We start from the raw sequence: 26,765 nt of genomic DNA on the forward strand, positions 1-26,765 counted from the left end.
ACTGTATATCATACTTAGCCATGTACTGCATCTGCCATGTGTTTACCTCCTCACTAACTTGTCTAAATCACCTTGAAGCCCCTTTGCTGTTTCCTCACTCGCATAATCCTACCTAGTTTTGTGTAATCCGTAGACTTGGAAATATTACATTTGGTTCCTTCATCCAGGTCTTTTTATATTTTGTGAATACTTGGATGCCCAAGCACTGAACCTTACTGTACCCCACTAGTCATTTATTCTCATTCTCTGTTTCCTGTCTATCAACCAATTCTAAATCCATGCTAATATGTTGCCACCTAATCACATGATTTAACTTTGCCCGCTAACTACATACAAAGAATCTTATCAAAAGCCTTCCACAGAACCTCTGGATAGCTTAGATTGTTTGGAATTGTGGGTATTGCAGTTTTAAAAAACTTGTTAAAATTCCAAATGCACCATCAAGCTCAAATGTTTAAGTTTGAATCCCAAGAATTCAAATTTGCAGTAAACAGTATTAACACCTTTACAAATCTCATTGTTTCATCACAATTACCACTTTCATGCCCTGTGCTTGTAATTCCATTAACAAGCTTATAATGTTGCACTTTAAGACCACACCAACTTCTTTTGACATCCATCTGTACCATATCAACTGCATAACCCTCATCAAACCTGAATGTTAAACAGGATTTATCTTTGACATTTCAATGCTGTCTTTGCATAATTAATCCACCCATGTCCAATTGCTTGGTAATTTTGTCTTAGATTATTATTTCCAAAAGCTTTTCTGCCACTGAGATTAATATGGCCTTTCATTGCTGGCTTTATCTTTGCCTAATTTTTTGAACAAGGATCTAAACTTTGCAATTCTACAGTCCTCTGGTACCACTCCCATATCTATGTCGTATTGAAAGATTTTAGGTGGCGCTTCCATAATTTCAACCCTTGCTTTCCTCCGTAGCTTAAGTACAGCCAGCCTTTCTGATAACTTCTATTGTCAATTTTTAATTCATCCAGTGTCACCATTTATCTCTTTCCTCTAGAACTATGGAAGCTTCTTCCTTTGCACAGACAAATTCAAAAAACATATTTATATTTGTGCCATGCCCTCTGTCTCCATGAGTAAATCCCCATTTTAGTCATTAATCAATCCCACTTTTGTTTTTACTACTCCTTTGCTAATTTTGTACCCATTTGATATTTTAACTTTCTCAGCTGGGAGAGTTAGACCTATCTTTTGCTATAAGTATTGCAAAATAATCTAATATTTTTCAAATTATGATTGTTTTAGAGCATGTATTTATAAGTGATCCTATTGCTGTAAAAGAATTTCAGAATTCTTTTATAAAAGAAAGGGCATTTTAGAAGTAGAATTGGAAGTAATTCAGACCATAAAAATGTGTGATCATGTTCACCAGTTTGGAGCTTTATCAAATAAATGTTTTCTTTTTATATACAGCTAACTCTTGTGGAGTCAAGAATTAAAGTGACATGCTACCCTGGTGGGAAAATACTGAAATTCCTGATGAATTGCATGCTAATTGATGGTGTAAAAGCACTGTTACCCTGAGTAAAGTTAAACCATGTTAAAATTTTGATATTCCTCATAAGAATTTGAATGAAATAGAAATCAAAGGTTCATTTTCAGACGCTTCGTCACCATACTGAGTAACATCTTCAGTGAGCCTCCGGACGAAGCACTGCTGATAATTCCTGCTTTCTATTTATATGTTTGGGTTTCTTTGGGTTGCTAATTTCATTTCCTATGGTGATGTCATTTCCTGTTCTTTTTCTCAGGGGGTGGTAAATGGGGTCCAAGTCAATATGTTTGTTGATAGAGTTCAAGTTGGAATGCCATGTTTCTAGGAATTCTCGTGCGTGTCTTTGTTTGGCTTGTCCTAAGATGGATGTGTTGTCCCAATCGAAGTGGTGTCTTTCCATCTGTATGTAAGGAAACTAATGAGGGAGCGTCATATCGTTTTGTGCCTAGATGGTGTTCATGTATCCTGGTAGCAAGTTTACTGCCTGTTTGTCCAATATAGTGTTTGTTGCAGTTCTTGCACAGTGTTAGCAAAACTAATGTCATTTACAAAAAACCATGCAAGAACTGTAACAAACACTACATTGGACAAACACATTTTGAGTATCTAAAGTGCATATATTTGATTGCGTTCTTGATGATTCATTATCAGGGAAAGGAAATAAAAATTAATGAAGCTGTAATGCAATGGGATTGCTGAAGGTGTAATAACAACTTTTGACCTGGAAGCTGTATAATTAAACAGTATGGTGGAATCTGAAATTGTTTCTAAGACTGTTTGAAATGTGCTTTTAAGAGTTTGCATCAATAGTAAACTAGCTGATTGTTATTTTCTTAGTGAGAAATATAGGTCATTTTGCCTCTGTGATTCTTTACCTGATCTGGGTGTGGGCATAGCCGCAAAGAGAAAGCAGATACAAATAAAGGGAAAAAATGCATTCTTATGATGGGAGTAATTATTGGGTAGAGGTCAGACATTCAGTCGGGTAGAAAAGAATACAGGATGTCTGTCAGATGTGATGTGAAATAGCTAAAGAAAGCTCTAAAACCTACAAGCTGTGCATTTACTCAGAAGTGGCCAACAATGAGTGAGACTACCATTGGTTCATTAAAAAGAGTCTGGAAAGCTGCACCATCACAACTGTGGTGATCTTCTGGAGAGAGGTTTCATTGAAGTGTGTTTGCTAATGATTACTATACCCTACAAACAGAAGGTATAAGTTGCTGATAGATTAAGTTTCCTGATGTTTAAAGTGCTTGAGCAGCAGTGACAGTGGGACCTGATTTGAGCATGCCTGACTTTATTTGATCATAATTCCAAGAAAATACATTGTGCTTCCTGGCCTTTTAGGCAAATAAATGACTTTTTCTTAAACTGAATATCACTTTACAGATTATGCTTTTTAAAAAAAAAAATGATGAGTTTTGTGCAACACAAATAAATTTCACAATTCATGTTTTGTGTTGTTATCAAATATCTTGTCTTATTACCATAGGATGCAAGTTGTTGTTGTATATTTAATTATGTCGCATAAACTGTCATATAAGTATTTATACAATAAATTGAATGCCAGAGTTCATAACACTTCCATTGATGATGTGATGCATTGGAGTTTTGAAAATACAAATATACAATTACAGTTGGAAGCTGAACCATTGCAGTTGCCTGCAGATGAAAGGGAAGAGAAGCAAGCTTAGTGAGAGAATTGCATCAAACTCACTTTTGTACACTTCAATGTAGTTAATTATGGAATGACGTAATCAGTAACAACAGGGCGGATCTTTTATCTACCTTTCATACAAGGATCATGTTTGGACATCCTTATTGAATGTAAGGAGGGGGTTAAATGAACACAATAGGCAAAATGACAAAAAAATGCAGTCTCTGCTACTTTGAGACATTTGGTTTTTCAGAGGAAAACAACCTGGCATATATCCAAATACGAAACAAAATGCTTACTGAATAAATACTCATTGAATAAGTGTTAAGCTGAGGTTATGCTGGTGCAGATATGAAAAAAATGGAATAATGTATGACAAAATAACGTAAGAATGCATCACATTTGACAAAATATGCAAGAGGAAAAAAAGAGAACATGCTCAGTACGTTGCTCACATGCAAAACAAGAAGTGATTTTTGCACTGATAAACCGTTATTTAGAGTTTCCTGGAAGGAAGGAAGTTGTGGCCTCTTGCTTATTGAAACATAATTTTTCTCAGTTAGCATGCAGTTGTGCCTGTGTGTGGTTTATATTCCAAAAGTGGTCCCCCATCTCTCTCAAATGTTTTTTACGTATTTCTCATGAGTCTCTTAAGGTTACATAGACTTTCTGTGATATGGAAGAACTGGATGTTCAATCAGGATCCTGAACATGTATTTCAGGTTGAAAATGTCAGTGAGAATGAGGAGAAAAATCTACAGAGGGAAGTCACCAACAGGCAGTCTCGTCGGCGCTTCAGGAAGATCAACTTGAAAGGAGAGCGGCAAACAATCACAGACAATGTGGATTCCTATCACCCTGACAGACCTCATCAGACTAACACTTATCACATGGTAAAGTCATTTCTTGCTACTAACTGAATGTTTATTAACCATCGGATAAGTTTAAAAATTAAGATTATTATCATTTTACAACTTTAAACTGAATTTTGCAGCTGAGTTGAAATAAATTGGGGAAATTATCTTCCGGTTCAAACAAAGTATGTTTACACTGGAACTGCAGCTAAACTTCCAATGGTAAATACTGCCATACACTTCAAAAATGTTATCATTGGTAGCTGGTGCTCTTTGGATGCATATTTTGATTAACATTTAGTCAGACAAGATGATTGTTCAGCAGTAGGCCTAAGTTTTGATTGATTGAATGATTTTATTGTTGCATGTATTTGTTACAAATACATGAAAAGTTTACAGTCTGTTCTGATATAACACAATAGTTCCTTTCCCATGCAATCCCCCATTATAGAAAAATTGAGCAATAGTAGCACCATTTAAACTAATGGGACCAAAATTTTGTTATAGCCAATGTAGGTGAAGAAAGTTTGCATTCGACAAATAATGGTCTAAATTCTTCAGTCGCTTAATAGCCAATGGGCGTTGAAGAAACATGTGTTATAGCAGAACCGACTGTATAGTGGTGCCTTTTGCATATCACTTGATAGTTTTGATGGGTTTTTCCACCTTTAATAAACATTTCCTTAATGCATGCACATAAATGTATGTCTATCTTTCAGTTATTCTGATTTCTCTTCAAGTTAGAAAAACAAATTGAGTATGTTAAAAGATTTGGTAAAATGGATGATAGATTCTTTGTGGAAAACTAGCAGTGTTGTTAGGTGAGAGGGAGGAGGCAAGAAGTGAGTTGATGCCCAGCACTGGAGACTGAGAGGATGCACATTGAATTTCTCTGGTCTGCTGAGTTCTTAGTTTTTACGATCAGGATATGTCTCAGCTTCATTCAGTGCCTCCAGAGAGGAGTGATTTCCTGGGCAACATTGGATCTTGAAAGCACTAGCATAAATGGCAGAGATCTGGAATTTTTAAATCAAGCATTATATGCAGTTCATTACAGGATAATATACCTGAGAGACTTTTAAACCCCTTTCATTCAAAAAATGTTTCGAAGATACTGTATCTATGTAAAAGTGTTCACAGCTGAAGATTTCCTTTTGAAGTACATTTGTTCATTTATGTAGTTAAAGATAACAGCCAATTTACACTCGGCATGTTCCCACAAATGACAAATAATAGTCAGGACACCTGGAGCAGTCACTTATTCTTCTTTGTAAAATGCAAAGGAATTTTTAAAATGTTTTGATTAGATGTTTTCATTCGTGTAAATTAGCTGTTATGTTTAACTACATTGGAAGAAATTTGTATTTACATATCAATACCCTTGACTATATGGTGACTTTACAGTGAGTGAACTAGTTTGGAACTGTCATGTATGTGACCCAACAATCAATTGCATGTCAATAGAACAAGCAATAAATAATTCAATACATCAGTTGATTTGGTGTTTATCTTGGACATTTGTCCTTCAACAAATGGGAGGACTGTTTTAGTGGTCTTTAAACAATGCTATACTATCTTGTACATCACCCAAGAATGTAGATTGGATCTTGATTAACATTTTATCTGATAAATGACAACTTTTGACTCTGTAGTACCCCAGTATAGTAAATGATCTGACAGACTTATTTATTAACTTCACTGGTATGACACTTTACCTATGATCTCTTAATTATAATGTGCAAGCAGTATAACTGAACCAAGGTGATGCCCAAACATAAATTTGATTATAAACTGTAATAGATTCTGGTTATGGAAGTGGTATCAAAACACCAGATGATGTATGCTGTGAATTAAGAATTTAAACTTCAATCTTGCTGAATAATTGAACTTCATATTGCTATTTTTGTCTTGCATGTCATAATGAACAATAAAATGCCCAGTTAGTGAGAAAAGAATGAGGGTCAACTTGAGTGGATTTTATCAAGCAGTTTTTCATCCATGTCCTAGATTGAATACTCTGGAAGAAATCAACCACTGAATTAACAAGTACTCATAAAAACAAACAATTATTCAAGAAAAAAAATGCCTGCTACATGATTTTTTTTCTTAGGAAACCATTGGTCCTATCTAAACCTTTATTTCAAAAATTTCAAAATTCCAAGAGAAGTATTTTAAATAGAACAAGCAGCTACTTACATAAACAAAACATTTGGAGTATTGTGCACAGTTTTGGGCCCCATAATCTCAGGAAGGATGTAGTGGCCCTGCTGCATGTTCAGAGGAGGTCCCACTAGAATGGTTCCAGGAATGAAAAGCTAAACAAATGAGGGATATTTGAGGACTGTGGGTTCGTACTCAGTGGAGTTTAGAAGGATGAGGGAGATCTAATTGAAATGTACAGAATGGCCTGGACAGTGTAGATGTTGGAAAGATGTTTCTATTGATAGGAGAGACTAGGACCTGAGGGCATAGCCTAAGAGTAAAGGGAACGTAGACCAGGAGAAACCTCTTCAGACAGGGTGTGGTGAATCCATGGAATTAATTGCCACAGAATATTGTGGAGGCCAGGTCATTGAGTATATTTAAGACTGAGATAGATAGGTTCTTGAGTATCACGAGTTATGGAGAGAAAACTAGAGAATGGGGGGTAAGAAACATATTAGCCATTATTGAATGGTGGAGCAGACCTGATGAGCTCAATAGCCTAATGTCTGTTCCTATGTCATTTGGTCTAAAACTGCTAGTGCTACAGCAATTCTGTTGGTGGCATAAATCAAACATGTATTGTGTAAGAGTAACCTGTGTGCACAGATTATAGAAGTTTATAGAAAGCTCAAAATCGAAATCAGTCATGCTGTGAAAATCAGCATTTTTACAAAAATCTATTTCTAGATTTCTTCCTTTCTGGTCCTCCAAGCACAGTCTCAAATGTGCCTTGAAGTGTGACATTGTGCCATCCAGATTAGTAGTGTGCCGGATTTAAACTGCTGACAGCTCTGCATCGATAATTTCTGCTTTTGCAAACAGAATGAATCAGTGCACTCATGCATTAAGCTTCTAGATTACATTTGATCCTGCAATTATTGTGAGCACAGCAGGAAACTGAAGTATATTTTGCAGATGCAAAGAAGAATGATCAAACAGTTTCAATATAGATCTCTGAATTGACAGTATTAACTGACCATATTGTCAAGGTGTTTCTGGAGACATTTACATCTAATTTTAGTATTAAATTAATTCCCAGTGTTTTTGGTCAGTTGTAGCTAACTGACAGCCTCTCATTTTATGTTGTTAACTGATCCAAGCCAAAACATGAAATCTGAAGCAAAATGTAGTAGTTTAGTACTTTTGTTCATGGGATGCTTAATGGCATATTTCACTTCTCTATCTTTATGCTCTTTTGAAAAGCCTACAATACCTTCTATTTTCAGGTTATTTTGCATTTAATGGTCATGTGCCTAGTTCTCAGCTAGAAAGTCTGTTCTGGAGGTGTGTGTCAACATATCAAAACAGGTTGATTAAAAATAATTTTAACGAGGACTTTGTGAAAAAGTGGTTGTGTCCTTGCCTGTGGGCTGGAAAGTCCCTCTAAGCCCAGGTGTGTGGCATGACATGTCTGAACAGCTTGATTAAAAATAATTTTCGATGTCCTTTTTTCTATAACAACACAATTAACCAACCATTAACATGATCCTTTCTTTTAGTCATAATTTTGGGCAAATTTTGAGCTATACAAAAACAAGTAGCTTTTATATTCTGATATATTGCATGTGCTTCTTCTGCTATCCAAGTGTGATTAAACTAATTCAGACTGATGCATTTATTAGGTTATCAAACAGCAATATAGCTAGTTATTCAGCAGTTACTGCCCTATCACTTTTTTTAGTCACCATATTGAAGCCAAGTAACCTCAAAATTAGGCTCCCTCTTTTCTTTTTTTTATCATTACTTTATTTTGGGTTTGAAATGGATTTACTCCAGAACAATTTGTGTGATATAAAGTGTTGCTTTTATTTGAAAATACATACATGTTTTTTGACTGTAAACATTTTATTGACGACTTTTCTTTTGAGATTGGTAATTTCGGATAATCTTTCTCTTTCCGCTTCATTGTGATCCTCAGCATTCATTATTCCTATCGTACAAACATCTCTATTTGTGACTTTGGTATTTGTTCAGTTAGATTGCCAGTGAGACATATCTAAATTGTGTCTGTGTACTTCAACAAAAAAAACAGGAATTTGAATTGACACGATGGCATTAAATATTTCCCTTTCCTGTGTAACTGTAATTTTAATGTATATTTTGTGTGAAATGTTTCTCTTGTCATTTTAGGAGTTGATTTTGTGGGCTTGGTATCAGGGAGTCTGAGGTTTGTTTATTTGCATGTGTTTTTAATGAGTGTGTTTTTAAAACTCTTGCAGTAAAGAAATGGTTAAACGTTCAGTGCATTAAAGAACTTATGATTAAAATAAATTGTGGTGTTGCCTTGTGACAGGGATACACCAAATCAGAAAAATCTAGACACTGGTCAGTAAGTATGTATGGGTGTACCTGGCAGAAACTGCTGGAACCTCAGTTTAAGGGACTTACACTATTGTTAGAGAAATTCAATAGTGAGTTTTTAGTTGGTAGTTTTCTTTGAGTGTGACAAGGATTGATACCAGCTAAAGGAAAAACCACCTTGTGCATGTGTAGGAATTTGCCAATAAGGAAGCAGTTGTGGTTGTGCCAGCCTGAGTGTGAAATGTCAGTGTGGAAGTAGTGGTAACTTTGAACAGGAGTTTTGGTGTTTATAATGATATTGCTGAGGTAAAAGGAATTGTGTGCGTTTGAATCCTTTTCTAATGAATGTATGAATCTTTTCAACCTTTTTGCATTGTGTAAAATAGTTTGTTATTCTTATTTAATAAGCATTTTTTTGTGTTAAATGTGTACTGGCAGACTCTTGAGAAAGTGATGAAGAATTGACTTCCACACATTTTTAAAAAAGACAAAGTTTGGGTCCTTCAAAATAGGTTTACTGTAGTCTGACTTTGTTCAGTATTAACTTCAGCTGGGATCATGATGACATGTATCCGCAGTCAGCCTTAATTTTTCTCACTACAAATATGTGTTTTACTTACTAGTAAAACTGGGTGTAAAGGATCAACCAAATGACATAGCTGTTTATTGAAGGTATGGAAGATTAAGGCATGCCTTTTTTTTTGCATTGGAAAAATGTGACGTTTCAAAATAACAACCACCAATGCCAGTATTTGGTCATTTACTGTGTAAATTTAATACTGAGTGTGGAAGTGAATCTCTGTTTTTGGATGCATTTCCCAAAACTTCTAAAAGTGGACTTAAAACAGCAGCATCTACAGTAAATATTTCTTAGGCTTAGTTTTTAAGTTGGAGAAAAGCAAGAAGATCTATTAACTAATATTAGTGATGACATATTTTGATGCAGTTCATATTGTATCTGTGAAGAAATGACAAATGAGTGACTGCATTTTTTTTTTCTGTGCCTTTTAAAATAATAACCAAGTTGTAGACAAATTCTATTGATAATTTCAGTGTGGGTTTTCATACAGGAGTGTGGAATAAGACAATTAAATCTTCTGCTTCTGAAGATAATGCTATAGGATGTGGTATATCACCCCATCCTTGTCACACACCTGTCCTTTTGAGATCAGTTTAGTATTGAATAAAAGTACTATCATTGTGAATTAATCATCGATCAGTTCCACTGTTTTAGTACAAACAATACTTGACATCAGATTCAATCAAAACTAGGATTAACCAATCACTGATTAGTTGAAGTGATCGTCTTATCCCCCAGGACATGATTGCTATTAGGCATTAGGCCAACTGAAATTGCAAATCTTGAGCAATGTGAATTGTTGTTAATTTTGCTTCCTTTCATTGAAAATATAGCCAAATGTGAACTGCATGGTTTAGTGATAACAATGTCAGATTTGAATAGTAGTGCTAATGGTAAGATTGGCAGAAAGCATTATTATAGAGATGAAAAGGTTTAAAAACTGTAGGAGCTATTCATTGAAGTGAGATCCTAAAGCTTCATTGTTTCCCCCTTATGCTTGGATATCATGTCAGGATGATAAATCATGCCATTAACACGGCCTTAATAGTATGAATTGCCAGTCCTAACTGGCTACAGGAACAGTTAATCTGCATTATCTGCATAAATAAGACATTCAGCCCCTCAAACCTGCTCCGTCATTCTATGACAGCTCGTCACCTACCTCAATGTCTTTTTCCCATATTAACCTCAATCCCTTGATATTGCATTTAGAAATCGATCTATCTGTCTTGAACGTATGTAGTCACTGAGCTTCCATAGCCCTTTGAGGCAAAGAGTTCCAAAGGTTTACCACCGTCTGAGTCAAGAAGTTTGTCGTCATCTCAGTCCTAAATCACTTGCATCGTAATCTTGAAATTGTCTCATAATTCTCAAACCCCTCTACCCCCAGCCAAGAGAACATTTGTTTTTGCATCCACCATTCCAGCCCTGAAATAATGGTGTAACTTTTAATTAAATCACCTATCATTCTTTGAACTCCATAAAATACAGGCAGTCTCTTCAAACTCTCACATTCGACTGTTGGATCTCCACTGCACTTCCACTGTGGGAAGTATATAATTTCTTAGTTAAGGAGACTATTAAAAAAAAAAGCATGATACGCCATACGCGCTCTCACTTAGATCCTGTGCAGTTAAAGCAATACTCCTTTAATCCTGTACTTAAATCCTCTTGGTTTAAAGACCAACATCATTTGTGTTCCTGATTGCTAGCTGCACCTGCCTGTTAGATTTCCAGGACTTGTGTATAAGGGCACTCTGGTCCTTTTGGTGAATATCAATGTTTCTCAGTCTTGAACCATTTAAGAAGTACCTTTCTACTCCATTCCTCCTACAAAAGTTGATCACCTCCCACTTACCCATATTTATATTTTATTTGCCACGTTCTTGTCCACTTAATTAGCCAGTCCAAGCCCTCTTGAAGTCTCTCTGCATTTTGCTCACAACACATATTTCCATCTAGCTTTGTGTCATTTACCAGTTTGGAAATATCTATTTGGACTGCATAATCGATATATCGTGAACTGCTGGAGCCTAAGCACTGATCCTTATGGTACCCCACTGGGTACCATAAGCCGAGTAACCTCTTCAAAAGATTTCAAATTGTTTGTCAAATATGATTTTTTTCCATCTTAAATCCATGTTATATTGCCTCTGCCCAATCAGACAATTTAACTTCTGAATATCCAGTTGTCATATTCTTTAAAACAGATTCAATTACTTTCCCGACACCAAACATTTGGCTTGCAGTTCTGTAGATTCCCATTCTATCTCTCTGCTCTATTAAATAGAAATGTTGCATTTTCATTTTCAACCTTCCAATTTTCAATCCCAACTGCAGAATCTATTGAAGATTAAAAGATGATTACCAATACCTCCATTATTTCTTCAACCACCTCTTTCACTCAAAGGTGTAGATGTGTTTAGTTGAAGATAACAGCTTAAATTGTTCAATAATTTTGGGGGAATCATATATCCCAATATATTTCTACTTCAGCACAAATTCCTGCATTCTGTTCTGGTAATGCTGAACATTGGTAGTTCTGCATTAGTTTTCCATCCATTTCTGGACCAGTAGTTATACTATAGTAGCCTGTGCTGATAAATAACATTTGTATCATAAGTGCAATAAAAGGCTGAATCATCTCAATATATAACTTAATTATTATTGCCAAAAACATTAATTACTTCATTGAGGAAAATGAATGTACTTCAGCCAAATTTAAAAATGTCACAAAAACAGTTGGAAAGCTAAGTGATGAGTCTGCAGAATGACTTAGAGAGGTTGAGTGAGTGGTCAAAAACTTGGCTGATTAAATTTAAGCAGGGAAATATGAGGTTTTACACTTTGGCAGGATGATTGGAGGAGCTGAATATTATTTAAATGGAGAAAGATTGCAGAAAGCAATAAAATAGAGAGATTTGGATGTCCACATCCAAAAACTTCCACTTGGCATCCAAGTTTAGTGGGTGATAGGAAAGACATATGAAATATTGGCTTTTTATTTCAAATGGTGTATAAAAGTAGGGAAGCTTTGCTAAATTTATACAAGGCTCTGGTCAGACTAAGTTGGAATACGGTGAACAGTGTTTGGTCCCTTATCTAAGGAAAGATCCACTGGGCTTGGAAGCGGTCCAGACAAGGTTCACTCGGCTTGGAAGCGGTCCAGACTAGGTTCACTCGGCTCTTATCAAATATGGAAGACAGCCTTATGAGGAGAAGTTGATTAGATTGGGCATGTATTCCTTGAAATTTAGAAGAATGAGAGGCAACTTTATTGAACTATACAAGATTCTTAGAGGGCTCAACAAGGTAGATATGGAAAGGTTGTTTCCCCTTGTGGGACCAGAGAGCATAGTTTCAGAATAAGGCATTTCAGACAGATGAGAAGGAATTTCATCCTTCAGAGGGTTGTGAACCAGTGAAATACTTTACCACAGCAGGCTGTTGAGGCTGGGTCACTAAGTGTATTCAAGCCTGTGAAAGACAGATGTTCAATCAGTTAGGGAATTAGCAGTTATGGAGAAAAGGTGGGCAAATGCAATTACGGGTTGTTAGGTCAGCCATGATCTCATTAAATGATGGAGCAGGCCTGATTGACTGAATGGCCTACTTTTGCTCTTGTGTCTTCTGGCCTTATAAAACCTGCACGCTGAACATCCTGGAGTTAGCATCTACCAACTCACCACAACTATCTAAATGGTAAGAGATTGGTAATAAATGTTAGCGTTTCCAATGATGTCAGTGTTCTTGGCAGAAATACAAACAAAAATACTTTTTAGTCCATTGGTTTAGCACCAAGGTGATTGAGGCATTTCCATAATTTCAGTTTAAGTAATTCATTCTAATGGTAACCTCACAATATAGGCTTAAGTTTTTAGTGGTAAATGTATGCTCTCGGTAAAAGTAGGAATGAATAATTATAAAATTGATTTTCATTTGAAGCCAAAGGACTCTCTTTCCTGTCATATCCCCAATCAAGAAAGAAAGGAATAAATTCTTTATTAATTTGTTTGTGAACAACATTTACTGTATTTAAAATGATTGCTCCAGTCTTAGTTGCTCAGTTTCCTTTTATTTTTGTGGGTAATCGTGTAACTAGAGCAATGAAGATACCGGAAACAAAAATAGGTCTTGCACATGTCTTTATCTTTCTCAGACACATGTCACCATTGGATTTTTTTTGTATTTGTGGTGTTCTGCTGTATAGCTTATGACGGTGAAGTGTCTGAGGTGTGAAGTTTCCAGTACTGTCTGATGATCAAACTTTGCTTTCAAAAAAGAGTTGTTGCAATGCTAGTACAATAAAAGCTACTTTTTAAGTAATATTACTGAACACCAGAATCCTAGTTTATTTTGACTGGAATTTTAATTGCTTTGTTTGTGCTTGTGTTATGTTAAAGTCAAACTCCTTTTGCATCATCGTATACAAAACATATCTGAAATCTAACTTTCTGGCTGTGTTTGTCGGCCATAAATGATGCATTTCCTTTTTACATTTGTCTCTTTGAATTAACACAATTGTATATTTCATATTAAAAGCAGTATATGTAAATTTTTTAGGATTAAACTGCTCTCTCCCCACTATTCATTGAATCACAGCAGTTCATTTAAAAAAAACTTGTGTGTTTACCAGTTCTGAGAGGTTTTAAGTTTGTGCTGTGTATGTGAAAGGAACAGATCTTTTTAGACTAGTCAAAAAAACCGCATTTATAGTGTTTAACACTAAGTAGAAATAAAAATGATCCTACCTATATATGCGCACATAGATGCAATACAAATTCATAATGTTAAGTTTTATGATTCTTAAAGTTGATGTCTAGAGTTGATCTTTGATAAACTCTAATGCCTTTCTTGTTTCATTGAGAGAGTTTTAAAATATAGACAGATAACATATCTGCCCTTCTAGAGATAGCAATTGCTGAGTTCTGTTCTTGAAAGTTTCTGTTTGTGGCATATGGTTAGTCAAACAGAGCTCAAAACCTGAAAGCTGGATGAAGAGAGAGGGTCTTGGTTTCTTTTAACATTTCTTTGTTTCCACTCTGGACTGTAGAAAGTAAAAGACAGTTGTAGAACAACATAATTGATTAGTTGGTTTGTCAACTGACCCTTACTAGTTGCCCATTGATCCAAATATGGCCGTAGCTGGTGGATTTCTGATGCTTGGCTTAGATTATTTGATTTATCTTTGATTTCTTTTCTTAGGTAGAGCTCCATGGTTCAAATGATTACACCCAATGATTGTCCCCACCTAGTTGAGTATCTAAGTGAATGTCAGGATGCTTTGCTAATGGCGTACAAGATGGTCCTCCCATTAATGCTTCTTCGAGGATAATGTTCCTAGTGAGGCTTTGCAGGCATATTGCCTTCATTTGAATGATATTGGAATGTAGGAGGTACAGTTGTGCAAATGTTTGGAACTTTTGAGACTTTGATTTCAAGTTGTTGGGATGTGACCACAATTTTTAAAATATTTGAAACAGGAATGTTCAGTCAATATATTCCAAAAATCATTTTGATATAAAACTATGGTTTAAAAATAACATTAGTTTTTCCAGTGAAGTTAAATAAGCAAATGTGATGGTAATGGGCTGGACTAGAGAACACACTAATGTTGTGGGAACACAGGTTCCACTACAGCAGTTGGTGGAATTTAAATTCAATTAATAAATTTGGAATGGAAAACCAGTGTCTGTACTGATGTCATGAAATTACAATTAATTGATGCCAAAACCCCATCTGGTTCATTAATATCCTTTAGGATAGGAAATGTAATATCCATACCCTGTCTGGCCTAACTGTGCCTCCAGATCCAATGCAATATCATTAACTCTTAACTGCCCTCTGAAATGACCTATAAAACCCTAAGGTTCAAGGGCAGTTATCAATGAGTAACAAATTCTGACCTTTCAGTCGTGTCAGCATTGCATGAAAGAATGAACAAAAACAGTTAAAGTGAGTTTAAGAAAGCCTGAGTCTAACATGTAAAACTGAAAAATACAGCAGTCTCCAATCAACAAAGTTTTCTATATGCAGGCAAACTGATAAAATAAAAGCAAGATTTTGACAGGTTAACCAATTAACCAATGTGCACACGTTATAGAAGGTAATAGAAAATGCAATAGGTGGATGCGCCAGCCATGGATCATTCAAATGGTGAGTTTGTTTCAGGATTTTAACTGGTTGAGGCAGTGATGGAGATGAGAGTCTTGAAGCTGGGTTTGGAAGCTGCAGTATATCTCTGCCTGCTACTCTGAGTTTTCTTTTGACGTTTCTTTGTCCTGGTCTGGAGAATTGCCTGTGAGACCATCTATTTTGCTGAATTGTCATTGTTAATGGGGTGTTTATGGGATGTTACTATAGTTAATAGAATAACAGATTATTTAACTTCTAAGTTTTCCAGTAGAATTAAGTTATTCTAATTTCTTTCTTTTGTTGTATTTTACCTATAATGCTTCAAGACTGGTAGTTTGACCAATTGAATTGCATCCGGATCTCAACACCTGGCACTTTCCTTTAAAATAAGAAAACTTGAGGGTTGAGGCTATTTTCTTAATATATTTTGAGGGCTTTGATCTGCTTCATAACAGTTATGATCCCAGTTGAAATATTGCATGCAATTCTGGTCTCCTTCCTATCGGAAAGATGTTGTGAAACTTGAAAGGGTTCAGAAAAGATTTACAAGGATGTTGCCAGGGTTGGAGGATTTGAGCTATAGGGAGAGGCTGAACAGCTGGGACTATTTTCCCTGGAGCGTCGGAGGCTGAGGGGGGGACCTTATAGAGGTTTACAAAATTATGAGAGGCATGGATAGGATAAATAGACAAAGTCTTTTCCCTGGGGTCGGTGAGTCCAGAACTAGAAGGCATAGGTTTAGGGTAAGGAGGGAAAGATATAAAAGAGACCTAAGGGGCAACTTTTTCATGCAGAGGGTGGTACGTGTATGGAATGAGCTGCAAGAGGAAGTGGTGGAGGCTGGTACAATTGCAACATTTAAGAGGCATTTGGATGGGTATATGAATAGGAAGGGTTTGGAGGGATATGGGCCGGGTGCTGGCAGGTGGGACTAGATTGGGTTGAGATATCTAGTCGGCATGGACGGGTTGGATCGAAGTGTCTGTTTCCACGCTGTACATCTCTTTGACTCTAAGTCAGATTGTAGACTGAAATCTAGCTTGATGTATAATATTTTTCTTTGTTTAACTTCACAACATTAGTCTTTCACTGAAACACAGACACACAATGCTGAAAGTTTGGATTTTTTTTATGCAAAAGAAAAGTTTAAATAGAATAAATCTAGCTATTTACACATAACATGATCAGAAGGTTTTCTAAACACAGTAAAATGCCATCCCATTTATCCTAACACCATCACATTACAGTACTCAAACAGCAGAGCGAATTTGTTTCTCTATCTCATCTATTGGTCTAACCTCTTTATTTGTTTCAATTCCCAGTTTGAGAGATTGCTAGCCTTTTTTTGATTAGCTGGACAAGTGAACTTTGATGTTCTCAGCTTTGAATAAATCCTTTTGAATTCTAACCAAATGTTTTTGACTTGAAAGTTTCAAACAAAAATCTTTATTCTAAGAGAACCTATTTCCTAACTTTTGAGTTAATTCTTTTCTCCACCAAGAGCTGTTTCTTAGATCTAACTTGAACAGGACTCTTGCAATGTGAAGTCAAGTTTTCTAAGCTGTAAATTTTTCCCTGAAACAGAAAGCAACCTATTGCTGCTCAATGTTTACTCTGTCCACTTGTCAAACTCTTACAATGTAAACAAATTCCCATTATCATCCAAGGAATTCCTTCTCTCAGATGTGCTTGAAAAGAAGTCTTGGCTTCAGAAATACTGCCAACTTGATCATTTAAACCTCCTCAAATATACAGAAGTTTGAACACAGGCACTAACCGATTCAAGAACAGCTTCTTCCCTGCTGTTATTAGATTAATGAATGGACATCTCTGACTTCAAATAATGTTGATCTTGCTTTGTAAACCTCCTATGCAGCTGTAACCTCACTCTGTCTAAACTCCCTATAATCTGCCTGTACTGCTCACAAAGCAAAACTTTTCCTTCCTCACTCACTCACTCACTCTCTCACTCACTCACTCACTCTCTCACTCACTCACTCACTCACTCACTCACTCACTCACTCACTCACTCACTCACTCACTCACTCACTCACTCATGGACTAATACTAGATGGTAACTTCAGCCAGAGTCAAATAGGGCACTCTGGTGTCGCAATTAGTCAACTTCAACCTGCGTCATTGATTTGGGTGAGGGGGTAAATCAGTGGTGAGGATATGGAGTTTGTGGTAGAAGTTGAAGACTATGTTTTAAAGGTAACTTAGTGTTTGCCTTTTTTAACACTGTCACCCTCTCTTCAGTAAACATTGAAATCTAACTTTCCCCTTTTAAAATTGAAAGGAAATCACTAGCATGATTTGCTGTGGAAATAGCTATGATTTTCAGTTTTGTCATCTCTTTGTTGTTCCTGATTTACTAATTCTATTTTGGGAGATTGCATCATCTTGGTTGTGATGACAACTCTATTCCCCCTTTTGGGAAATATCATATCTCATTATACCCTCTGCAGTAAATCTTGCTGAAGCTTATTATTGGACTAGTTCATTATGTATTAGTGAGCATTTGGTGATGGAGAATACTTCAAAACTACAATCACTGGACCTGAAGGCTAAATAATATTTTGCCATTTGGGAAAGAGGCTGGAGCTCTGTGAAAGTTCCCACTCTTCTTTGCAGCAGGAACCAGGGAATGGGTGGAGTATACTTTCAGACAAGACTTCCTGAATTTTACAAACATGAGAACCTAGCTTGCTGCGATTTTACATAATAAAAAGCGATAAACAGGAATTTTTACATATTGGTGGTATGTGTTGCCAAAAAATTACAGTCAGCAATGAATACCCCCGGGAACAAAAATTTAGAAATAGGTTCAGTCAGTTTTGAGGGATGTAATTGCATCTGCTTTTCCAGTGTCCATTTTAGCAGTTTGCTTCAGCGAATGATATCGGCGTGTTTTTACAAGCACCCTTTTACAGGAGTTAATTATTTATATCATAGTTATTTTGGAGTGCATCTTAAATAAGGCCAAGAAAAATATTATTTCTGAACTACTGAAATTATAATATCATCGATTCTGCTTTCTGTGATAATTATTTTTGCATATTTTTTTTATCCTTATATCCTTAAGGTATGCAGAGTATTGTCCCACCCCATCCTAGCAAGTGTTTGCAAAGTTCAACATATTTGTAAAGTTCTGTTTATTGTACATCTTCAATGACAAATATGGAATATTGTGAAAAATCACTGCATCTTCTTTATTGTTATATCGCTGTTCTTCAGCCGTTGTGTCGAAGTGTTTTGTATAGCCTCTAAACCTCTCTAAACAGTGCAGCGTTTCTGGTAAGTTCCATCTTCGATTAGATTAGATTCCCTACAATATGGAAACAGGTCCTTTGGCCCAACAAGTCCACAGTAACCCATCCAGACCCATTCCCCTACCCTATATTTACCCCTGACAAATGCACCTAACAATATGGGCAATTTCGTATGGCTAATTCACCTAACCTGCACATCTTTGGATTGTGGGAGGAAACCGGAGCACCCGGAGGAAACCCATGCAGACACTGCAAGAATGTGCAGTCTCCACACATACAGTCACCCAAGATGGGAATCGAGCCTGGGTCCCTGGTGCTGTGAGGCAGCAGTGGTAACCACTGAGCCACCACGGCACCCACGTATTGTCTTTTGTTTTATGTAGCTGGAAGAATGGTATTTCAATGGAGGGTCTGTTATAAATGACAGGAGACCTTGTGATAACCTTGTTGCACTGTTATAGATGTGAGAATTGTATTAATGAGTCTATTTGTAAGTTACAGGCAGAAAGGATTGGTTCATTTGTTTGCCCAGAGCTTTTCTGGTATGTGAGAATTGGGTAGATGGTCATCAAAAATTGTTTTTCTTTTCTGTAATAGCAGCTTTCTGGGCCATCTTAAAAGCAGAAGAATTATTTCCCTTTATTGTGACAGCCTCCCATTGCAGTAACCTGAGTGGCTATTTTTTGTGCACAAGTTCAAATGATGAATATGACCTTTTCTTTTTTTAAAAGAAAAGTGTCAGTATCACAGTGAAGCTGCTAATTCATTTTTCCAGCACCTTACACTGGATATTGATTTAGGAGGAGGCATGCCAGCTGATTTTTATTTTCCATCTCCCAGCTATTGAAGAATTGTATTTAATTGAAACTGTCAACTGTTGTTGAGTTGAGGTCAGTGAATTTGCTATTGGACAAGGAAATCAAGCTGATATGATTATCTCAGGCCATCAATGTATGGCATAAAACTACACTAAGCTCTATGTTTAAGAATTCAGCTAATGGTGGGATTTACATTTTATTTATTTTTAATAGTTCAAGATAAGGCTGAAACATTTGCAATAATCTTCAACCAGAAGTGCCAAGTGGGTGATCCATCTCTATCTCCTTCAGAAGTTCCCAGCATCTCAGATGCCAATCTTCAGCCAGTTCAATATCAACAAACAGTTGGAGGCATTGGATATTGCGAAGGCTATCGGCCCTGACAGCTAAAGACTTGTGCTGCAGGACTTGTCACACACTCAACCAAGCTGTTCCACTGCAGCTACAGCACTGGCATCTACCAGATAATGTGGAAAGTTGCCCAGGTATGTTCTGTGCAGAAAAAGCAGGACAGACCCAACCCAGCCAATTACTGCCCCATCAGTCTACTCATTCAGGTGTTAGCAACAGTGTTATCAAACAGCACTTGCTCAGCAATAACCTGCTCAGTGATGTCCATTTTAGGTTCTGCCAGGGCCACTCAGCTCCTGACTTCTTTAAAGCCTTGATTCAACATGGACAAAAGACTGGATTCCAAAGGTGAGGTGAGAATGACAGCCCTTGACATTAAGACCACTTTTGATTGATTGTGGCGAATGAACTCTAATCAATAAACGTATTGTCATGAAGAATACATCCTTTAATGCTGACTGACGACAAAACTAAATCAGATATTCGTTGGCCATATCTTATCTGTGCACCAAACTTTGTTGAAAACTTTTTGAGATGTATTATTTACAGGCAAACAGACTAACAAGCAGGGACATCCACTTCCAGCAGTAGAAAGTGGATGATGATAAGGTTTCTGCCCCTGTATTGGTGTTCATTTTGTGTTAATTTGTTTTGTCAATATGATTCAACCAAAAGAAACAAAATCCATGTCTTAACAACTTGTAGGTTTTGTTTTGTTTCATTCTATAATATACAAGTATCGATTCATGCAATCAATTGATCCTTATTCCAAGTGCACAGTATTGATACTATCCAGAACTACACCTACCTCAGTCACTGGAATTATTTTGTTAGGTTTATTGATAGTTTGGAGATGGAAAGAACAAATAATTTGTTATTAGTTGAGTACACTTTCTGGAAGGAATATGAGGGTGAATACTCAGTTGTGCACCCTGAAATGTATTGATGGTGCTTTAGAAACCAAAATAGTGCTGGTTTACATCACCAAGTAATAATGGTAAAAAGATAGATACTTGAGTATTAGAACAGATAGTTTTAAATCTGAAATTTAGTTATTGATTCCAAAAGATTATCTGGCGTTTCTTTGATTCCACTTAAACCATCCTATAGAATCTGTTCTTTTGAATATCTTGGAGTTCATTGCTTTCCATGTAAAAAGGCATTCCCTGTGAGCAGATGAAACCCCCCTGTAATTTGATATCTGCATCCTTCTACATAGCTTGTATGATTTAACTTTCATATGCTTGATCCTTACTCTTCCTGATAAGAGAGGCTTATATCTTTTTGGCCTTGTGGATAGAAGATGTGATTTTATGATCATTTACATGCTTCAGATTTAATGACCCCTACTTTCAAAATTTGTTAAAGAGAAAACATTTTTAAAATGTTTTCTTGCTTTGCCCAAAATTACAAAATATCTCACAAATGTCTTGTTCTTGCACCTCAATACTGATCTTTGAAGAAATCGGTTAAATGTGGTAATTTCAGGGTGGCACGGTGACATAGTGGTTAGCACTGCTGCCTCACAGCGCCAGAAACCCGGGTTCAATTCCTACCTCAGGCGACTCTGTGTGGAGTTTGCATATTCTCCCTGTGTCTGTGTGGGTTTCCTCCGGGTGCTCTGCTTTCCTCCCACAGTCCAAAAATGTGCAGATTAGATGAACTGGCCTGGCTAAATTGCCCGTAGTGTTAGGTGAAGGGGTAAATGTAGGGGAATGGATCTGGGTGGGTTGCGCTTCGGTGGGTCGGTGTGGACTTGTTGGACCGAAGGGCCTGTTTCCACACTGTAAATAATCTAATCTAATCTAAAATGGGAAGCAATATTACAGCATATTTGAACACATTTATTTCCTGTTTTGTTGACAACTGGGTTGATTCTTAAAAGCAATTGCTACTGTCCTTGGTTTTAATTTTTTTGTTTAGATCAGCTGTCAGAAGTGTTCACAAGCTAACAATACTGTGTTTACTGTTTAAATAATTCCATATTAGAAGTTTTCTGAAATATTCAGATGGTGTTAATAAGGAAATTATATTTTCTGTACATATGGCAGACTGTTTTGACAAGGCAAGAAAGATGATGGGTTCAGGGAATGTGTGATCGATTGTCATTTAAACCACCAAAATTGGTTAACAGTAACATGAGTTAAAGCGACTTGGTGTGTAGAGTATTGGATTACGAGTGTAGTGCAGCAATGACAAAGGACATTGCTGCAGTGCATCATGTGAAGTACATCATCAATGCTGTGTACCAGAGGTACCAAATATAGGCCACATGCTTTATCAAAGAGACAACATTGGAGAGAGACTACAAAGACTGGAGGGGGTGCATGTTCTGAAACAAATTTGAGAAACTTTCAACACAAAATAGGTTGTAATGACAGCGAATATACAGTTTCTGGATCAGTGGTGCTGGAAAAGCACAGCAATTCAGGCAACATCCAACGAGCAGCGAAATCGATGTTTTGGGCAAAAGCCCTTCATTTACCTTAGTGAATATACAGTGTCTGTTATGCATTTCAAACCCTAGAAATTAGCTATAAGCCTATTTGTGTCCAAAGCACAGCAATTTAGAATTGATATTCTCAGCGAGACAAATTCAGGAAAACTTCCTTGAGAACATGTCACTTCAATTCTTTGACCTCGCAACTGCCTTTGACACAGTAGTGGGTTGGCCATCTGGATACTCCTGGAATGATGTGACTTCCAAAACAAATCTGTCAAGGTCATACAGCTGATCTAAGATGGAATGGCAAGCCAGCTCATTTAAATGGCAAATCATCAGCTGTCTTTGAGATCTTGAGCAGAGTGAGAAGGTTTGCATTCAGGCACTAGTCTTCTTTAACCTGTTTCTCACTTGTGTCCTTAGCCATGCTGTCAAGGTTTTGAAGAGGGAGCATATCTCTGATATCTTCTTGATGTCTCACGCTATGACCAATGACGTCTGCACATTACGTCCAGGAAGCATGTTTTGCCAATCGTTGTGGCCTAAGGTGCTCAAAGTCAGATTTTCAGGTCACGGTTGACAGATTTTCAGAGTCTTCAAAGCTGTTTAGTTTGATCTTCATTCTCAGAAAGAATGAGGTTCTATACCAGCCATCACCAAATTCTAGCACTTTCACCAGAAGTCTGCATTGATGACATAAAGCTGAAGAATGTGATAGCTTTAAGTCCATTGGCACCATTATCATTAATTATAGTTTGCTTTGGATCAGCAAGATGAGCCAGGTGCTTGGAAAGCTTTACATAAATTTCAGTTATAAATTTCAAAAATCTTAATCCAGGGCCAGTTAACAAATATTGAGGGAAAGCAAACCCAGTAACTCTGGAGCAAAAGCAGATAGTACAGATGCAAAGAAAAGGAAACCAAAAAAACCTCTGCAGCACCTCATCTGTCTCACTTCCCATAAGACACCATAAATGCATTCTGTCCTAGAACTTGTGGGGAAATTTTAGCCACCCATTGACATAAAGAAATGTATCTATTGATGATGCTACAATTTTTTTTTAAAAATCCATTGATTTTAAAAGAAAGCAATACATTGAAATTCTATCAGCTGATCGCTGATGAAGACAAATGTATGTTTAGATATGTGTGAAGATCAGGCAGTCCCCAAACTTGCCCCAGAAAATTGAAAATGACACATTTTGAGGCAGAACTTCATTCCTCAGGGATTTTGCTGTGATAAAAATCTGAACCTTGCTCTCATAGTGAATTTTCATCATGTTTGGATGTTGCTGAATATTTTGAAGGCACTTGAATTGTGGCCACACTTCTTAGAAGTGTGGGAGCTAATTGTACATAGCAAGGTCCTATCATTGTGATAGTGCTGTTGGCTAATTGATAAATATCGGCTAGCATACTGAGAAAATTCTCCTGCTGTTTTTTCACAATCACACCATGAGATCTTTTATGTTCAAAGGGTACACAGAGCATCAGCTTAATGTTTCATTTGAAAGACAGCAACTCTTGCACCACAACATTCACTCAGTATTTCTTTGACGAATTAGTCTAGATTTTTGTGAATCTTTGGAATTTAATTCAAACCACTCCAACATTCTAATTGAGCCACAGCTAATATGTGTGTTATTATACAAAACAATTGCCTTTCCTTGTGTCATAGCATATGAAATATAATTACTGAATTACTCTGAGCATTTGCTGTGATCTGTAATACTTAACTAAGAAAATTCTGTTTCTTTGTAATGAGGAATTTGAAAGCTACTTTGTACCCATGGATTCAGAATCGACCTAGTGAGGGATCATTGCTATAATTATTGATATTTTCAGAATTTTCTATAATTGTGCTTGTGACGAGGAAACCACCTTTTTCTGCCCATTAGTCAGCATTCACCCAGGCATTCTTTTCTTTGCTGATAAATTCTCCAATCTATGTTAAGGAGAAGCATATTGTCTCTTGTATGAATGGTACTGTATGAAAGTTAGATAGAACTTTTGGTGTGGAGATTTTAAACTGAAAATGGAATCAATCTAAATTGTACATGTATTTATATTTTACTTGAATAAAAATGCATCTGTTTAAGAATAAAGGTCAGAGTTGAAAAGATGTGAAGTATTAGTCCAATGTTCAGCTCTCATTTTTGATGATACCGTAGTAGACTTTGGAAGCAGTACAGCACACATAATCTCGTAGGTAAATACTCCAGAGGGCTGCATTGGCTCAAGTTTGATTGGTGAATAAAGGAAAGGGATGATGTCATCCCACTTGAGGGCAACTGACAGGAAATAAAATTTAGTTACCATATTTACACAGGCTTAATAATGGGATCTGAAACCAATCGCACAAAAAAAAATTGATGGACAGATTTACATAAATATGATGCATAATAATTCACAATGATGTATATCATGTTTTAATTTGTTTACTTAGGCTTGTGTGACTGAATTTCGATGCCATTTCCAGAGATGGAGCCAGTCTTCTGATAGATATTTTCCTCCCTGATATATATGTAAAGTATAATTAGCTAATTGTAAAGCTGAATGGGTCTCACGACAAAGAATTATATATTGGCAAACATTTGCTTGCAGCATTTTTATCTAGTTATTAACACAGTGCGAAACCAGGAGAAAGGAAGGACGAGCTATTTGGCAAATTTACCAGAAAACAATTCCAGGGAAATGTTCATATTCTGTAAAAATGTTAACCTCATTAATTATACAATACCGTGTTTAGATGCTTGAATTTAAAGGAAGAATGTGACCGGTTCTCTCTACGAGCTGTACTGTACTATCTGGCTAGTGTATTAATAGTTTGCATGATACTAATTAAGCTTGATTTTTTTTGTATTTTTTACAAATAACTTTTAAGTCTAAACACATGCATTTATGTGCATAACAGCCACAAGCTTTGCAATCTGGGATCCAGATTTTAGGTTTATTTTTACGTAGCACAATACTAAATGTTTGTTAACTGCTTCTCTAGTGTTAGGTAATTTAAAAAAAACTTTAAATGGAAGGATAATTTTGCATGGCAGTATTTAATGGCTGCTGTAAATCCTCCTCTGTCTTCAATACATTCTTCCAAATTTTTTATATAAAAACAATTTATTTCATGTTCATTTATTTGCAGGCTGCTAATTTCATTTGAGGTATGGGGATATTTTTGGTGGTTGCTATTTTTTTGGAGGCTAATGCACTGTATATGTTTTTTGTAGCTTATATCCTCAGAATTGATTCGATAACCATTGTTTCTGCAGCTTCAGATAGCTGAGCTGATTGATCTGCTGCAATTTCCAATGAGGTCTCTTGGAAATGATGTCATTGCTGTAGCTGGATTCTCCTCCCACCCTTTTCTTTCTCTTCTGTTATTAGATATTTCATCTCGCTGTGGAGCATCCAATCAATAGCTACTTTTCCTGAGGGTCCAGCTGAGGAAACAAGCAAAGACAGTCAGTAGGAAATGGTTCTGTATCATGTCATTTAATCCTAGCTGCAGCTTCTCAGCATTCAGTTTGCAATACGGAATGTAGAAGTTCTCGTTAGAAAACTGGGGTTGGATTAATTGTGACATTTTGCTGCTGCACTAGGATACTGAGAAACACCGTAGTAGCTTGCGCATCCTCCAGTGGTGTTCTGCAGTATCCCTGGACTGGCAGGTTTATTAAGTCAGCGTGGGGTTTTCAGCTACCTCAACTGCAATGGGCTTACATTTCCTGAAGTGACTTCGAGCCTACCCGGTTTCAAAAGCTGTTTCTGTTCTGTCCTCTCTCCCTTCCGTTCACAAAAGGAAACTTTCTTTCTTAAACCAGGAAATGGCTTTCCTTGTGCGTTGCTATGCCAACTGTTTGCAGCCTTGGTCCTCTAAAGTAAGCACAATTGTTTGTTTACCATTCTGAATGCTGCATTTGCAGACAAGTTACTTTTTGAATTTAATGTTTTATACTGTGCCTGTGATATGTCCGATTATCTGCGAGAGCTGTAATCCGATTTGAATGTTACAGTTGGATTAGAATTGGAGTAATTACTGAAATGAAGTTAACAAAGCTGAAAGGAGGCCAGTCGTGGTGATCCTACCAGTTGCGAATAGCCTTAGGCCAGACATATGTCCATGTCTGTATCTATCCTTTTTGGTTTTCCATTTTTTTAAAGCTAATTGCATAAGAAGAATTAGAATCCTGCTGAAGAAGTTGCTGTACAGACCCTTGTAACTGTGATTACCATTTTTTGTTCGCCTTCTTATTTCCTGAACCTCCACCTCTGTTGCCTCAGTAAATTAGATATTTAGTTAATTTCAAATGCTGCAGAGAGAATTACTATAGTTTAACTTCATACAAGTTTCTGAGTTTCATTGTTGATTGCCTTGATTTTGGATCAGACTTGCCCTTGATGGTTTCAAGTCAGTTAGTTTCTGATCGCTTATGTGGATCTTTGCTTTGCGTCTGATTTGTCTCATAACACAAAATTCAAGTGGAGTGTGCTAAACTTAGCTATTGATTTTATTTTGTTAAGAAAACATTAGGATTTGTTTAATATGATTGTAATACATCAAGAATATAGTAAATACCATGGAGAAATAAAATTATTTTGTTAATTTGTCATTACATTTAT

The 26,765-nt window shown here is 36.5% G+C and overlaps 1 protein-coding gene across 9 annotated transcripts in view; it reads left to right on the forward strand.

Annotated features, from left to right (window-relative positions):
* The window catches only part of LOC122556577 (rap guanine nucleotide exchange factor 6-like), a 375,201-nt gene that overhangs the window by 144,746 nt on the left and 203,690 nt on the right, over positions 1-26,765 (forward strand). For 6 of the 9 annotated variants that reach the window (XM_043703419.1, XM_043703411.1, XM_043703415.1 and 3 more), the window contains exon 6: positions 3,906-4,076. In XM_043703419.1, the coding sequence (XP_043559354.1) occupies positions 3,906-4,076 (171 nt within the window). Of the gene's footprint in view, positions 1-3,905; positions 4,077-25,589; positions 26,024-26,765 lie in introns of those variants that run through there. The other 3 variants (XM_043703416.1, XM_043703417.1, XM_043703418.1) reach the window with 2 other exon arrangements.

The sequence above is a fragment of the Chiloscyllium plagiosum genome, chromosome 14 (genome assembly GCF_004010195.1).
Source record: "Chiloscyllium plagiosum isolate BGI_BamShark_2017 chromosome 14, ASM401019v2, whole genome shotgun sequence".
Taxonomy (NCBI): Eukaryota; Metazoa; Chordata; class Chondrichthyes; order Orectolobiformes; family Hemiscylliidae; genus Chiloscyllium; species Chiloscyllium plagiosum.